General features: G+C 34.3%; 1 protein-coding gene across 3 annotated transcripts; it reads left to right on the forward strand.

Moving 5' to 3' along the window:
- The first annotated feature begins 1,631 nt into the window (after positions 1-1,631).
- Positions 1,632-8,756, forward strand: LOC106673116. 3 transcript variants are annotated; one of them, XM_014405111.2, is made up of 10 exons: positions 1,632-1,777; positions 4,512-4,699; positions 4,758-4,868; positions 4,989-5,094; positions 5,163-5,259; positions 5,318-5,407; positions 5,504-5,641; positions 5,706-5,857; positions 8,262-8,460; positions 8,555-8,646. In XM_014405111.2, the coding sequence occupies exons 1-9, from the start codon at positions 1,758-1,760 to the stop codon at positions 8,398-8,400; spliced, it is 1,041 nt and encodes a 346-aa protein (XP_014260597.1). In that variant the 5' UTR covers positions 1,632-1,757; the 3' UTR covers positions 8,401-8,460; positions 8,555-8,646. The 3 variants fall into 3 exon arrangements, with proteins under 3 accessions (XP_014260597.1, XP_014260604.1, XP_014260587.1); XM_014405118.2 differs by having other exon boundaries at positions 8,280-8,460; XM_014405101.2 differs by lacking the exon at positions 8,262-8,460 and having other exon boundaries at positions 8,555-8,756.
- Positions 8,757-14,548: the final 5,792 nt, after the last annotated feature.

A 14,548-nucleotide genomic window follows, 5' to 3' on the forward strand; every position in this document is an offset into this window, starting at 1 on the left:
GAATCTTCAGGATGAATCCAAAGACCAAACTGATGGTTAACCTAGGCAAATATGTTACAGTTTTCCAGTCTGAAATCATAGTGATTCAACACTGCGACAGGGAAATTAAAAGGCTAGGAATACATTTCAGGTAGATAGCCATCTTCACTGTCAGTCAGGCAGCACTAAAAGCCCTAGCCTCATATGAGGTGAAGACAAAGAGTGTTTGGAACTGCAGGGAGGCCCTGATGGAAGTCAGCGACACTAATGACCTGACCCTGGCTTGGGTCCCTGGGCATTCGGGACGTAGAGTCAACAAAAAGGTTGATAGTTGGCCAAAGAGGGAGCCAACTTGGACTCTCTAGGTCCTGAACCTTGCTGTGGCAGCATTTTGCCTCCAAAGAAGATACATCTTAAAATCCTTGATGAGTCCAAAACCTGGTGGAACAATACCACAGGTATGAGACATGTGAAAAGATTCATAGAAGGGCCATCTGCAAAACTTAAAAAGGAATTACTGAAGCGCAACCACAACCGAAACAGGATTCTGGTTGGACTCCTGACATGACATTGCCACTTAAGAAAGCATATGCACTGTATAGGAATGCAGACAGAAGAAACACTGTGCCAGGAAGAGGAAGAGACCGCAGAACACATTTTATGTTTCTGTGAAGGTCTATGTAGGTGCTGGTTCTTGCAACTAGGACAGGAAAAACCACAAGCAAGATCCTACTCTAAGAAGCCACAAAGGCTACAATGAGTTATTAAAAAAGAAAAAAAAACAGGGGAGCACAATAGATCTATTAGGTCGACGTGCAGAAGGCCTTGTGACCGCCTCTTTTATCCCTATCACTACATACCATTCATTCAATTAGGGTGGTGGAGTACTCGATATTCCTCCATCACCCTTTACACATATGTGTTATAAAAAATAACCTAAGGGTCGATGGGGTACTCGATATTCCGCCATCGACCCTCTCACATCACACATTCACGCTAGTAATACATTCACTCTCAATAAAAACTAGGTGTACACAACTAATGTTACTGTATACAATAGAACAACCCCGTTTACTCCAATACTAGGAAAAGAGGGCCATTTTTATATTGAAACATGGCATTTACGTGTGTAATTGTGTGGTGTTTAGTGACCGTTAGTCAATTCGGAGGACGTGAGATGCAGTCTGGTGTGACGTAGGTTTTAGAAAAACATTTTCTTTATCGTGCCAATGTTTCGATCTTTATTGAGATCATCTTCAGGGCTCAATAAAGATCGAAACGTTGGCACGATAAAGAAAATGTTTTTCTAAAACCTACGCCACATCAGACCGCATCTCACGATCTCCGAATAATGATGGCATTTACTTTTTTTATTTATAAGTTTTGAAAGAAGCTGAATCAGTGGACACTTTAGCAATTAAAATCGACGTCAAAATCCGTTTCGACTTTCAAGAGTTGGACCTCAGTTGCCTTACAATTTCCCAGCTAAAAACCTGTCTAACTATTTAACAGCAATTCCATGACAGTCGATTTTCAGTAATAAATATTCATTATTGGTAGCTCAAAAATAATAAAATAATAATAATGGGTGCTTAAAAATTTATTTATCGATGGTGAAAACATCGATTTTGAATGAACGGGCTCGAGCCTAACGATGAACGTATTTTTTTTCAACACGGCGCCAATACCTGTCGGTTGTCCTTGTCAGTTCCCTGTATTTTCGGCCTAACTTATACTTTATTTTTATAATTTAATCTTTTCCTATAAAACACGAACAAATGGCTACTGAGACAATGAGGTAAATACGACATTTATTCAACCGTTTCTTTTTTCTATCTATAGATAAACATGTCCTATTTCATGCTGAATTTATGTTGGAACTCGACTACATATGTTTGAGTTCTTTCATTGACAGTAGAAGTACAGTCAGATTGGCAAAAGCTCTCAGATTATTTCAAATCAGCCTCTAACACCGATCTTTTACTTCTCATAAAGAATTTCCCTAAAAAAAATTGATCGAAGTATTTTTTTTTGCGTTTTGATTCCTTTTCTGTTCGTTATTTCGTTGACTCTTTTAAGTTTGAATATTTTATATTTGTCAATATATTTGAAATAGTGTTGGTCGGTTGAGCACAGCAGCCGTGTAGGCTTATCACTTTTCTAGACACCCTGTGTGCAGAGTACCTTTATTTGGGTTGTCCGGAAAATAATGCAGGCTTATAGTTATAAAATAAAAACAATTAAAGAAATGATTTTAAACATTTTTTATTTACTAAAATATCCTCAATCACTCTCAATACACTTTTCCCAATGTGATGGCAACTTCTCCATACCCTTATATATATTATGCAGGGTGGGCGACCAAGACCCGAAGGGTTAAATGCCTGGGTAGACTCGTACCCCATCCCTAAAAGGTCCGGGACTTGGTCGGTTCATGTGTCTTGCATAAACCTCTTGGACTTGTTCACAAACTCCAAGATTTTGGACCATTTTATCTCGGGGAGTGATTTGGTAATGTCCTGTCCTTCAAAAGTTTCGAATCTATACCTAGCGTACCTATCACACTCTGTGAGGTAGTGCCGTGCCGTTTCTTCTTTTATTCACAAAAACGGCACAAGGGGTCTGGTAAAATACTCATTACGAAGAGGTGTCTTCTCCACGGGCAATGGCCCGTCAGGATACCTATCAGCCTCCTAATTCCCTTCCTTGAGTTTGAGAATAGGGTTGTTGTACAACGTCCAGGTGTCTGAAAAAATAGTAGTTGATAGGCGACGAGTCTGGAGAATAGGGAGGCTGAGGCAGAACTTCATAACCAAGATCCAACAGTTTTCGTGTTGTCACATGTGAGACATGGGGATGAATGTTGTCGTGTAACAGAATCAATTGACTTGATGGCTTCAACATTGTCAATTTCTGGTGCACTGCTTAAATTTAATTTCATTTCGGCATTGATTGTGTTGCCAGGATTCGACAAGCTGTAGTAAATCAGCCCAAAACAAAGCCCACCAAAGAGTCAACATCACCTTTTTTTGATGTGTTGGGGGCTTTGGAAAATGTATTGGAGCTTCTCCTTTGTCGAGCCACTGTCCAGAACGTCTAGTGTTATCGTAGAGAATCCACTTTTTATCACAAGTAACACTTCTATCCAGAAAAGGTTCGTTTCTGTTTCGGCAAAGAAGTGTTGTGCAAACTTCATAATGATGATTTTTCTGCGTCTTTTAACGCATGAGGAACCCAAATTTTGAGCTTTTTACCTTTCCCCTTTTACCCTTCGAAGGTGGTCAGCGACATTCAATTTGCTAACTGAAAGTTTTCTGCGAGTTCTCAAACTGTCGTTCTGGGATTTTATTTGACCAAAGGTCGCAGAGCATCATCATCTGGGGAAGAAGTCCTTTGTTTTGCAAGGCTATAGTCTCTCCCTTTTAAATTTTTTTAAACTAACTGAACGGTGCTCTCGTTCACTCATCGCTCCAGACTTCATTAATGTTTCTTACTGTTTGGGCACCGTTACGACTGAGTGTAAACTCATAGAACAAAATTACACGAAAATCACGCATTATTAAAGACTGAATTGTTTTGAAGTAATGAAATGGTGCTGAGGTAACAAACATTTTTGTGTTGTAAAGGATTAAAAAGTCTTGACATTCCTACAAAAGAATAATACATCAAATGCAAACAGTTTATTATATAGAGGGGTGATTGAAAGAAAACATGGATTAGTTTCTGGACAACCCAATAATTTCCTTTATGTTTGTAAATTAAGATGCTGTAAGTGGCTTATTGTTGAGCAATGCAAGGACATTTAGCACACTTCGTTGCATTTTTCTGGACAGTCTCATTGTTTGTATGGAATAAATGAAATGGTACTAGTCAAACACAACAACTCTGACTTAGGGGATGATCTTAATCGCAAAAAAACAAACGATACTTGCCAAAACCAGTTTTCTTATCCTTCAGCTCCCAGTTTCACTTTCTGCTTTCTGGCTGCTTCTTAGACACTCGACAGTCAACTATATTTGACTTGTCTCACTGGCTGTCTCCTTTCTGGCTCTGGCTGACTGGGTCCTTAATCCTTTCTGCCCCTTTACAGACACTTGACAGTTGACTAGTCGACTCATCTCACTGGCTGTCTTCTTTATAAGAGCTATAAGTGAGTCCTCTGATTGAACTGACTGAGTCTCTAGCTGTCTGTCTACAACCTTTCCTCCTTATATTGGTTTCCTAACAATGGGGTGAGACAGGAAAGCAAAACTGTTGTGCCGGATGGACAACTCCCTTCTTTCAGGAGTTTGTAATGACTTGGCCATTTGTGCAACACCTTGTAATTCTAGTTGAAGGGTTTACAAAGCCCATCTGGCTGATGTGATCCCGAATTTATGGTTACCCTCACCTTGATAATTTCTGTCTGGCTAAATAAGAAATGTCTCTTTATAAAGAAAATTGTGTCTAACTTAATTTGTTTATTTAGTGTTTTATACTAATCATCTTTGGCTGAAAGTATTTACATGATTTCACAATTTATTTTTTCACAGGGAACTCATTGTCAAATGGAGGGAGGAAAGGCTAATGAAATATAAACAGAGGCTGGAATCTAAAAATGGCGGTAAACCTATACCGCATTTGTCTAAAATTTTAGGAATAAAATTAACTTCAACTGAATCACAAAACCTAGTCGTCAAGCATGTACAAGTGTTGCCTCCTACTAAAATGACTGTATTAAGTATGCAGTTTTCGCTTTGTTTGATTATTTATTTTTCATCTTGATTATCTATTTGTAGAATGTAGAAACCAACCGCCTAAAATAATACCAAAGGAAACTAAACTCAGTTTACAAAGGAAGCAATTAAAAAATCCAGATTTTTTATTTCGCTTAAACTTTCCGAAACAGCGTAAGTTACATCAGTATATTAAAAACTGATTACTTCTATTACGGGGTGCATGCAAAAAATGTTATTTTGTAATTGCTATGTGTGAAATAATTATTATTAATTGGTTAATATTGACTACAGAAATAAACCAAAACAGACTTGCTACCAACATTCAGAGCAATGAGAAAAGCAGAAATACAGAAAAAGTCAAATCACCAGTTCCTAATCATGAAAGTATTCTTGTTGTGTCAGTAATAATTTGAAAATAAAATTTTCAATTTTATTCGCAAATACTCATTTATCTGACAATTTTAGAAAGGGACTAGACAAATGGTTGCAAAGCAGGGGGAAAATTCGAGAATTTTCAAAACTGAAACAAATTGAAAATATTGAGCCGTTAACAAACAAGGAGGTAGGCCTTTTAGAAATTTTATAATTTTATTATGTCCTATCTCAATTTTATTTTTTAGATGCAAAATGATGTGCAGCCCAGCCCACCACAGATTGGTGTATCATATTATAAAGATCTTGTAGAAGAGCTGTGTGCCCTAATCCGTTCTGTAAATTTATTTTTTTAAGTTCAATTTATTAGCTTTAAATTTAAAATATTAAAGAGTTGACCCATGTTCAACTTCAACATTTTTCATTTTTTGTAGGGCTATCCTTTGCATAACGGAGAACAGCTGCTACAGAACCTTTTAGAGTCTTGCTGTAATCTTAAAGATGAACCGATATATTACGAGTGCATGGCACTAATAAACAATAGAAGTAAAGATGAAAGCGAATCCAAAGAGGTTTGTTGTATGGAAATTAAATTAATGTTAAACTGGTTTGATTTTGATTTTTAAAAAAATTTAGAATCGACCTACAAGCTCGCCCATTGATGAGATAAATAAAAAGTTGAAGGCTATCAACTTAGATGGCTCCTGGTTAAATAAAGAGGTCCTTAAAGATGATGGCAATACAAAATCGTATACGATTAAGTTTGCAATTTCCAAAAACAAGAAACTGTAAGTATGCATATTTTAACATTTACAAGTTTTTTTAAATTTATTTTTTACAATAATAAATATATTTATGTTAATTTATTTGAATGAATGCAGTTTATTAGTGAGAATGGAGTGGGTTCAACCTCGTCTCGAGGCGTATCAAGACTAATGGTTCAACCGGGCATCTACCGATGTCTCAGGTTCCTCCTGACAGAGTCGGTACCTTTCTGTATCTGTTCTTAAGAAAGATCAATAAAGGGCCGATATAGAGGCCTATAATTTGTCTCAAATCCTGCCTGCTGGGAGGGAGGAATTCCTTCGCCTTCCTTTTTGAGAGATTTGTGAATCTCTTAGCTTGCCTCATGCCTGGAGTGTTTGTCCAGTGTTGGAGTTTTTCTATCACAAGCCATTTTTCCAGTTCCAACTTAAGCATACATTCCGGAGTACTTAGTTGTGGTTCTGGTCCCATGGGTGAGAGGGCTGCCCCTTTTTGCTAATTGGTCTACCTGTTCATTTCCCTCTATGCCTTCATGTCTGGGAACTCGCTTTAAGCCAGGAACACACTTACCCGATGCTACACTATGCGACGCTACCTGACGCCTTGCCACGTTTTGGTGGGGTGTGCACATCTATCCGACGCAAGCACACGTCACGTACAGTCCACAGCGTTTATCACAATAATCACTATCACAATCGCAACGCATCTTTTGTTCTTAATGCACTATTTTGAGCAAAACCTTGTAATAAATTGTTAGTTAAATTTTATGAGCACAACCATCTAATAAATTGTTTGTTAAACTTAATTGTTTTAAATAAAGTTACTCCTAACCATCATAATTAAACAANATTAATAAGTTACCAACACGTTGGGAGAAATGTATTGAGAGTATGGGAAATTATTTTGATTAAAGAACATTGCTTTAAAGTAACTAGTTTCTTTTTTTTTGTTTAATACCAAAATCCTGCATTATTTTCCGGACAACCCAATATTATATATATTAGTATATAAAAATCGTATTCCGGTGTTTTGATTAATTTTCTACCAAACCATTAAAATTAATTTTTTAAATAAAAAGTAATTAATTTTTAATCAGTTAATTTGGTTTATATTAAAATAAGTATGTTGAAATTAATATAACGACAATAATACATGTAGTTTGAATAAAAAAATGAGTGTCTGGTTCTTTTGTCTTCGACTGTACTTGATGCGACCCGACGAATATCTGGACAGTGGGGATCGCAGAGCGTCGGGTAGGTTAGCGTGGCATAGCATCGGGTAGATGTGCACGGGGGTAATGGAACCTTACGGAAAATCGGACTTTGGATTTGCATCAGGTAGCGTCACATGGCGTAGCATCGGGTAAGTGTGTTTCTGGCTTTAAAGTAATTTTTTTCTCAGAATCATTAGGCAATTTAGCCACTCCCGGAAAAGTTTGAAGTTGAAAGCATATGCATTTAGAGCCTGGCTATCTGAGAGTATGTAAATCTGTGCACCTTTCATAATTTTCTTTATTAACTCTTTCTTTAGATTTCTTTAACTCCTGTACTCAGAGTTGTAAAATTGTTAGGGTTAGTCCAAGTATGGTTTAGTCTGTATTTAATTTGCTAGGGTGAAGTTCGGCCTTTTTATCCCTGTGCCTGTTGCCTGTTCGATCTTCGATCCATTTGTATTCCATATTATTCCCCTTCATGAAATTTGGAGCCACCTTTCTTCCAGAAGGTGTCATGATCTATGTCCACTTGGAGGGGGTCTGTCAAAGTTGAGTTTTTCTCTCATTTATTTTTTAATTCTTTCCACAATTTTGTGGTGGCTCCTCCTTACATCTGGTTTTATTGCTTTGTATCTCAGGAGTCTGTTAACACCCTCAAAAGCCTCCTTGTGTACATAGGCGTGAAGGGTGGGAAGTAGAGTGCTGTTTCCATTGCTAGTGGGGCAGATATGTATTGCCCCTGTAATATTGAGGCATGCTAGTTTTTGTAGACTTTGTAGTTTGATCTGTGTCCTCTAATTTAGTGTTTTTGGCCACCATATAGAGCTCCATATATGACCAAGGGCTCCCTGTTGTGTATAACCAGCATGCCATTTTGGGGTTTATCCCCAATTTTTACTGCATAGTTGCTTAATAGAGCACTGGCTTTATTTCTTTAGAGAAAGTTAAAGTTTCACCTTTTCTAGGAGGAGTTCAGAATTTGAATTTCTTTCTATTTGTGAAGGATATAAGATACATTTACATTTAAACCCTTTTTCTCATACCATCTTCCTTCAATATTTAGGGTGTTTTGCATGTGGTATTAGTAAATGATTAGAAAATGGAGTAGGTTCAACCCTGCCCTGAAGAACATCGAATACTCTGGCTCAAGGGTGGAGTGAATGTGACCAATTTTCATGTTTGTATTGGGTGGTGATGGGATACCGGTGTTATAGGAATATCGATTACTACAGATGTCGGTTGTGGGATTCTGGTGTACTCTGCCATGACTCCGTGGCTTGGTGGTTCCTGGGTGGGATGCTTAGACTCTCAAAGAGAATTCTTGGTATCCTGCTGGGTGTCGCCTTGCCGTGACAAGCCGCTCAGGTTGCGGCTTGGGTAGCAGGGTTCCCGTCGGTCGCAGTGCTCCAGTGGGTCGGTTATAATAATTAAAGAATACATTGTATTTACAGATTTATCCTGTTTAAAAACTTTTAACTTTCTTGAGCTAACAATATATAATTTTCAGAGATAATACAGATGGCGCTGTGGCAAAGGAGTTCTTGGTAACTCCTGTACGTAAAAGCAGAAGATCTCAATTTGCCACACCCTCTTCAATAACATATGTCAATTCATTAAATGAATTGTCACCAAACCTCAAAGCTCAAATGGATTTTAAGCCAAATAAATTTTTATTGTAAAAAAAAAAAAAAATTAAAGAAGCATTATGATGCTAAATAATATATTGTTCATAGGTATTACATTGCTAATTAAAATATTTGAAAGGAAAAGGACAGCAAAATGTAAATCTCCCATTTCTGTTCTTAAAATTTTATTATTTAAAAGAATAAGTCTACCATTTCTTTAATTCTTCCACGTCTTTAAAGTGAGAAGTATAAATTGTAAGTATAAAGTTTATCTTATTTAAATAATTGTGTGTCTTGAAGTATGTAAAACATTTTGAATAAACTTTGGATTGTATAAATTCACTTATCCATATCCTAAATGTATTTGTTAAATGAAAACATTGTTTGTAAATCCCAGGCCCTGAAGATGATCTCAATAAAGATCGAAACAATTAATTAAGGTTTTTAGTTGAGATGAAAAAAAGTTAATGGCACGAGCGGGATTCGAACCCACGATCTTCGGCTAGATACGTCGCTGCTCTACCACTTGAGCTATCGTGACCTCACCTCATAGAGCAGCGGCGTATCTAGCCGAAGATCGTGGGTTCGAATCCCGCTCGTGCCATTAACTTTTTTTCATCTCAACTAAAAACCTTAATTAATTGTAATGATTTAATTGGTCAAGCGGACCACGAAATTAGTGAATTTAAAGATCGAAACGTTATAAAGAAAATGTTTTTCTGAAACCTACATCACACCCGACCGCATCTCACGATATCTGAATTACCATTTTGAATAAATCTGACATGATAAATATACAGTGAATTAAAATTATACCTGTTTCCTCAAGTTGATTTTAATGCATGTATGAGGTGGATTCTTTGCAAATTTGACAAAAAATATTGTATATCATGAAAATGGTGTGATATTACACATTTGGTTTGATAAAAACCCAAATAGAAACTATTTACTTCATATGCTTAAAACAATGGTTTTTATAGAATGGAATTTGTCTTGTTAGCCAAAACATAGTAGGTTTTACTTTCAATTTGGTATACATAACATTTGGTTCAAGAGAGTTGTTAAAGGAAAAATGTATTCAGTTTTTTCTTGAGTTTCATGCTGTTTTTGATTTGCCAACTGATAAGCAAAGGAGTGAATTTAATGCGCAAAAGAGTACAATTAATTTCTGCAAGGATTAATTTGATGTGCAAAAAGGTGAATTTTATTATAAAAAAGGGTGAAATTGATTTGAAAAACATTTGCAAAGGTTCAATTTAATTAGCAAAATTGTAAAAATTGATTTAGCAAAACGGTGAATTTAGTTTCAAAATGGGTGAATTTGATTTGCAAAAAAATTGTGAAAGGTGAATATAATAAGCAAAGGAGCAAATTTAACTTGAAAAAAACGAGAGGTAAAGAAAGCGAATTTGATTGTTAAAAGAGTGAATTTGATCAGCAAATGGTGAAAGTGATTTCCAAAATAGTGGATTTAATTTAATTTTCAAAAAGGTAAATTTGATTTGCAAAAGGGTGAAATTGATGTGAAAATTTTTAAAAAGGGTGAGTTTAATTAGCAAAATGGTGAAAATTAAATTAGCAAAACGGTGAATTTAGAGTTTCAAAATTGGTGAATTTGATTTGCAAAAAAAATTGTGAAAGGTGAATGTAATAAGCAAAAGAGCGAATTTAACTTGAAAAAAGAATAGGAAAAGAAGACGAATTTGATTACTAAAACAGTGAATTTGATCAGCAAATGGTGAAAGTGATTTCCAAAATAGTGGATTTAATTTTCAAAAAGGTAAATTTGATTTGCAAAAGGGTGAATTTGATTAGCAAAAGGGTGAATTTGATAAATAAAGGAGTGAATCTAATTTACAAAAAAAAAAAATTGATTTGCAGAGTGAATGTGATCAGCAAACAAGAGAATTCAATTTGGAAAAGTGTGAAATTGATTGGAAAAAGGGTGAATTTTGTTTAAAAAAGGGAGAACATTATTTAAAAAAAGGTAAATTTGATTAGCAAAAAAATCTCATTTGCATAGAGTGAATTCGATTTGCAAAAGGGTGAACTTGATTTAAAAAAGAGTTTATTTGATTTGCAAAAAAAAATGTGAAGTGCAAAGAGCAATAAACTAGTAAATTCAATTTAGAAAAGGGTGAAATTGATTTGCAAAAGGGTGAATTTGATTTGTAAAAACTTTTAATTTGTAAATGGTTAATTTGAACACCAAACTAGTGAATTCGATTTGGAAAAGGGTGAAACTGATTTGAAAAAGGGTGAATTTTATTTAGAAAAAAGTGTGAATTTTATCTAAAAAAGAGTGAATACGATTTGCAAAAAAGAATTTAATTTGCAAAGAGTGAATTTGATCAAACAAATGAATTCACTTTTGAAAATGGTGAACGTTTTTGAAAAAAAGGGTGAAATCGATTAAAAAAAAATTAATTTCAAAAGAGTGAATTTGATAAGCAAACAAGTGAATTCGATTTAGAAAAAAATGAATTTTATTTAAAAAAAAGGGTGATGCTGTTTAAAAAAGGTGACATTGGTTTGCAAAAAAAAATTAATTGGTAAAGGGATAATTTGACGAGCAAAATTGAAATTAATTGGCAAACAACAATTAATTTGTAAATAGTGAATTTGATCAGCAAACGAGTGAATTTGATTAGGAAAAGGGTGAAAATGATTTGCAAAAAAAAAAATTAATTTGCAGAGTAAATCTGATCAGAAAATTAGTGAATTCAGTTAGGAAAAGAGTGAAATTGATTTGCAAAAGGGTGAAATCGATTTAAAAAAAATTAATTTCCAAAGAGTGAATTTGATAAGCAAACGAGTGAATTCGATTTAGAAAAAAACAAAAAACAAATTTTATTAAAAAAAAGGGTGAATGTTATTTAAAAAAGGTGAATTGGTTTGCAAAAAAATTAATTGTTAAAGGGATCATTTGATCAGCAAAAATTGAAATTGATTGGCAAACAACAATTAGTTTGTAAATAGTGAAATTGATCAGCAAACGAGTGAATTTGATTAGGAAAAGGGTGAAATTGATTTGCAAAAAAAATAATTTGCAGAGTGAATCTGATCAGAAAATTGGTGAATTCAATTAGGAAAAGAGTGAAATTGATTTGCAAAAGGGTGAACCTTATTTAAAAAAGGGTGAAATCGATTTAAAAAAAAGAAGAGAATTTAAATAATTTCCAAAAAGTGAATTTGATCAGCTAATGAGTGAATTCAATTTGGAAAAGGGAGAATTTTATTTAAAAAGGGTGAATTTTATTTAAAAAGGGTGAATTTTATTTAAAAAAGGGTGAATTTTATTTAATAAAGGTGAAATCGATTGCAAAAAAATTTAATTGGTAAAGGAATAATTTGATTAGCAAAAATTGAAATTGATTTGCAGAATGGTGAATTGTATTAGCAAAATTCTGAATTTAAAGGGTGAATTTAATTTTTAAAGGAGGTCGGCAGTCGTAAATTTATTTCTATGGGGATCTCCCCGAAGATAAATAAACTACTACTACTAGCTTTAAATTAGATTTTTTTTTAAAAACAAAACCCAAATTAAATGAATAAAATGCTGAATAAAAAAAAAGGATCTTTTGCAGTTGGAATTGTTATCGACAGATGGCAATTGCTCCCACAACCGTGCTGGGTATCGATTTAAGGAGAGGTCGAGATGATCTGCCAGTGCCGTTTTCTACACCAGAATCCTCCGTTTATAAACAAAGTCATGGAAGGATTTAAACGCGATCTTTATTTAAAAAATGGACTTTTTATCTCCGGATAAATAATAAAGAGGAGAAAGAGAGTCGTAGGCAGGCTTTTTTCCAAAGAAGCGTGGATATGCACGTGGTTTACTTTTGAAATAATCCCGCTTCCGAGTTTTATTACCCAAGATTCATAGTGACAACATGAACATAGTGGGTGAGTACCGAGTAGTCCAATTATCTCAGCATATTTTGAGGATTACAGTTCATTTTTAAGTATCGAGGATTGACCGTCCGTCCGAGCCGAATCCTCATCCGCCGAAGTCACACCGGCTGAAACAGCTTCGGGTTGCTCGATTGAAGTTTTCAAAACTGAAGAAACGACATTTGTCAAAAGTACCGATGAAGAGTCACCTGCCATCGACATCCAAGCAACTTTTGTCGCTGTCTCCTTACGATTTTGCGATCATCCCCCCCATTAACCTTTAACACGTCGTCATCATAGAAAATTCCCGATTAATTTCAAAATCTTGTCTCATTCGTGACCAATTTATTACATTTTTTTAAAGTAAATTTTAATTTTAGCTTAATTCGAAAATTAAAATTTTCATTTTTCTTTCTTGGTTTATTACATTAACTTTTTTCAAGTTTGTTTAGATATCAACACACTCGACATTTCTGGCATAATCGTTGGAATTTTTGATGATTTATTTCGTATGAAAATTTGTAAAAAATTACAACCTGTACCAAATTTCACTTTATTATATTGCAAATATTTTATTTAAATTATATGTAAATGTAATTTGACTAAATTATATCATATGTAGTTTGTAAAAAAAATTTAGCCACTCACATGATCGGAACAAAAATTAAATGTCACTGGGTTTACAATACAAATTAAATTCACATTTGGAGAGAAAAATTTACACATTTGCAAATCACATTCACCATCTTTTCAATCATATTCATCCTTTTGAAAATTAAATTCTCCCTATTTGCAAATCCAATTAACTGATTTGCAAATTAAAATTGTCTCTTTTGCAAATTAAATTCACCCTTTTTGCAAATTTAATGAACTGTTTTGCAAATTGAATTCCCATTTGGTGAATAAAATTCACACATTTGCAAATCACATTCACCATCTTGCTAATCAGATTCACCCCTTTGCATATTAAATTCACCCTTTTTGCAAATCAAATTAACCGTTTTGCAAATAAAATTTCCCTTTGGCGAATTAAATTCACACATTTGCAAATCACATTCACCATCTTGCCAATCACATTCACCCTTTTGCAAATCTAATGAACTGTTTCACAAATTAAAATTGTTTCACAAATTAAATTCACCCTTTTCGCAAATTTAATGAATTGTTTTGCAAATTAAGATTGTCTCTTTTACAAATTAAATTCACCCTTTTTGCAAATCAAATTAACCGTTTTGCAAATCACCCTTTGCACAGTAAAATTCACACCATTGCAAATCACATTCACCATCTTGCCAATCAGATTCACCCTTTTGCAAATTAAATTCCCCCTGTGGTCAATCAAATTCACTATTAAAAAATTTTCTTTTACAAATTAAATCCACCCATTTTCACATTAAATGCACTATGTAGCTAATTAAATTCACCCTTTGCAAATCAATGTCGCCCTTTTGAAAATTAAATTCACACTTTAGCAAATCATATTCACTGTTTACACATTCGATTCCCCGTTTGCAGATCAAATTTACCCTTTTGCACATTAATTTCTCTCTTTGGCAAATCATAGTCACCGTTTTTCCAATTAAAATAGTTTATTTTGCAAATTAAATTCACCCTCTTTGAAAATTAAATTGTCTCTTTTGCTAATTGAATTCACTCTTTTGCAATTCAAATCCACCATTTTGCATGTCCAATGGAACCTTTGCAATCAAATTCACCTTTTTGAAAATCATTTTCACACTTTTCCTAATCAAATTCGCCCTTTCGCAAATTAATTTCACTCCTTGGAAAACAAAATTCACCATTTTGGAAATCAAATTCACCTGTTTTCAGATCAATTTACCCTTTTGCAAATCCAATTTTCTCTCTCGCAATTTTAATTTACTATTTTCTTAATCAACTTTACCATTTTGCAAATAAAACTTACTTGTTTGCACTTTAAATTCACCCTTTTGCAAATACGTTGCTCTTTTGCAAATTAAAAT

This window comes from Cimex lectularius, unplaced genomic scaffold (assembly GCF_000648675.2).
Source record: "Cimex lectularius strain Harlan isolate CLEC.00 unplaced genomic scaffold, Clec_2.1 scaffold284, whole genome shotgun sequence".
Lineage (NCBI taxonomy): Eukaryota > Metazoa > Arthropoda > Insecta > Hemiptera > Cimicidae > Cimex > Cimex lectularius.

Excerpts from the sequence above, each read along its gene's own strand:
- LOC106673116 (XM_014405101.2), top strand. The coding sequence starts at position 1,758 with ATGGCTACTGAGACAATGAG. Across the intron at positions 5,095-5,162 it reads CATGAAAGTATTCTTGTTGT|AAAGGGACTAGACAAATGGT; the intron begins GTCAGTAATAAT and ends TGACAATTTTAG. Across the intron at positions 5,858-8,554 it reads ATTTCCAAAAACAAGAAACT|AGATAATACAGATGGCGCTG; the intron begins GTAAGTATGCAT and ends TATAATTTTCAG.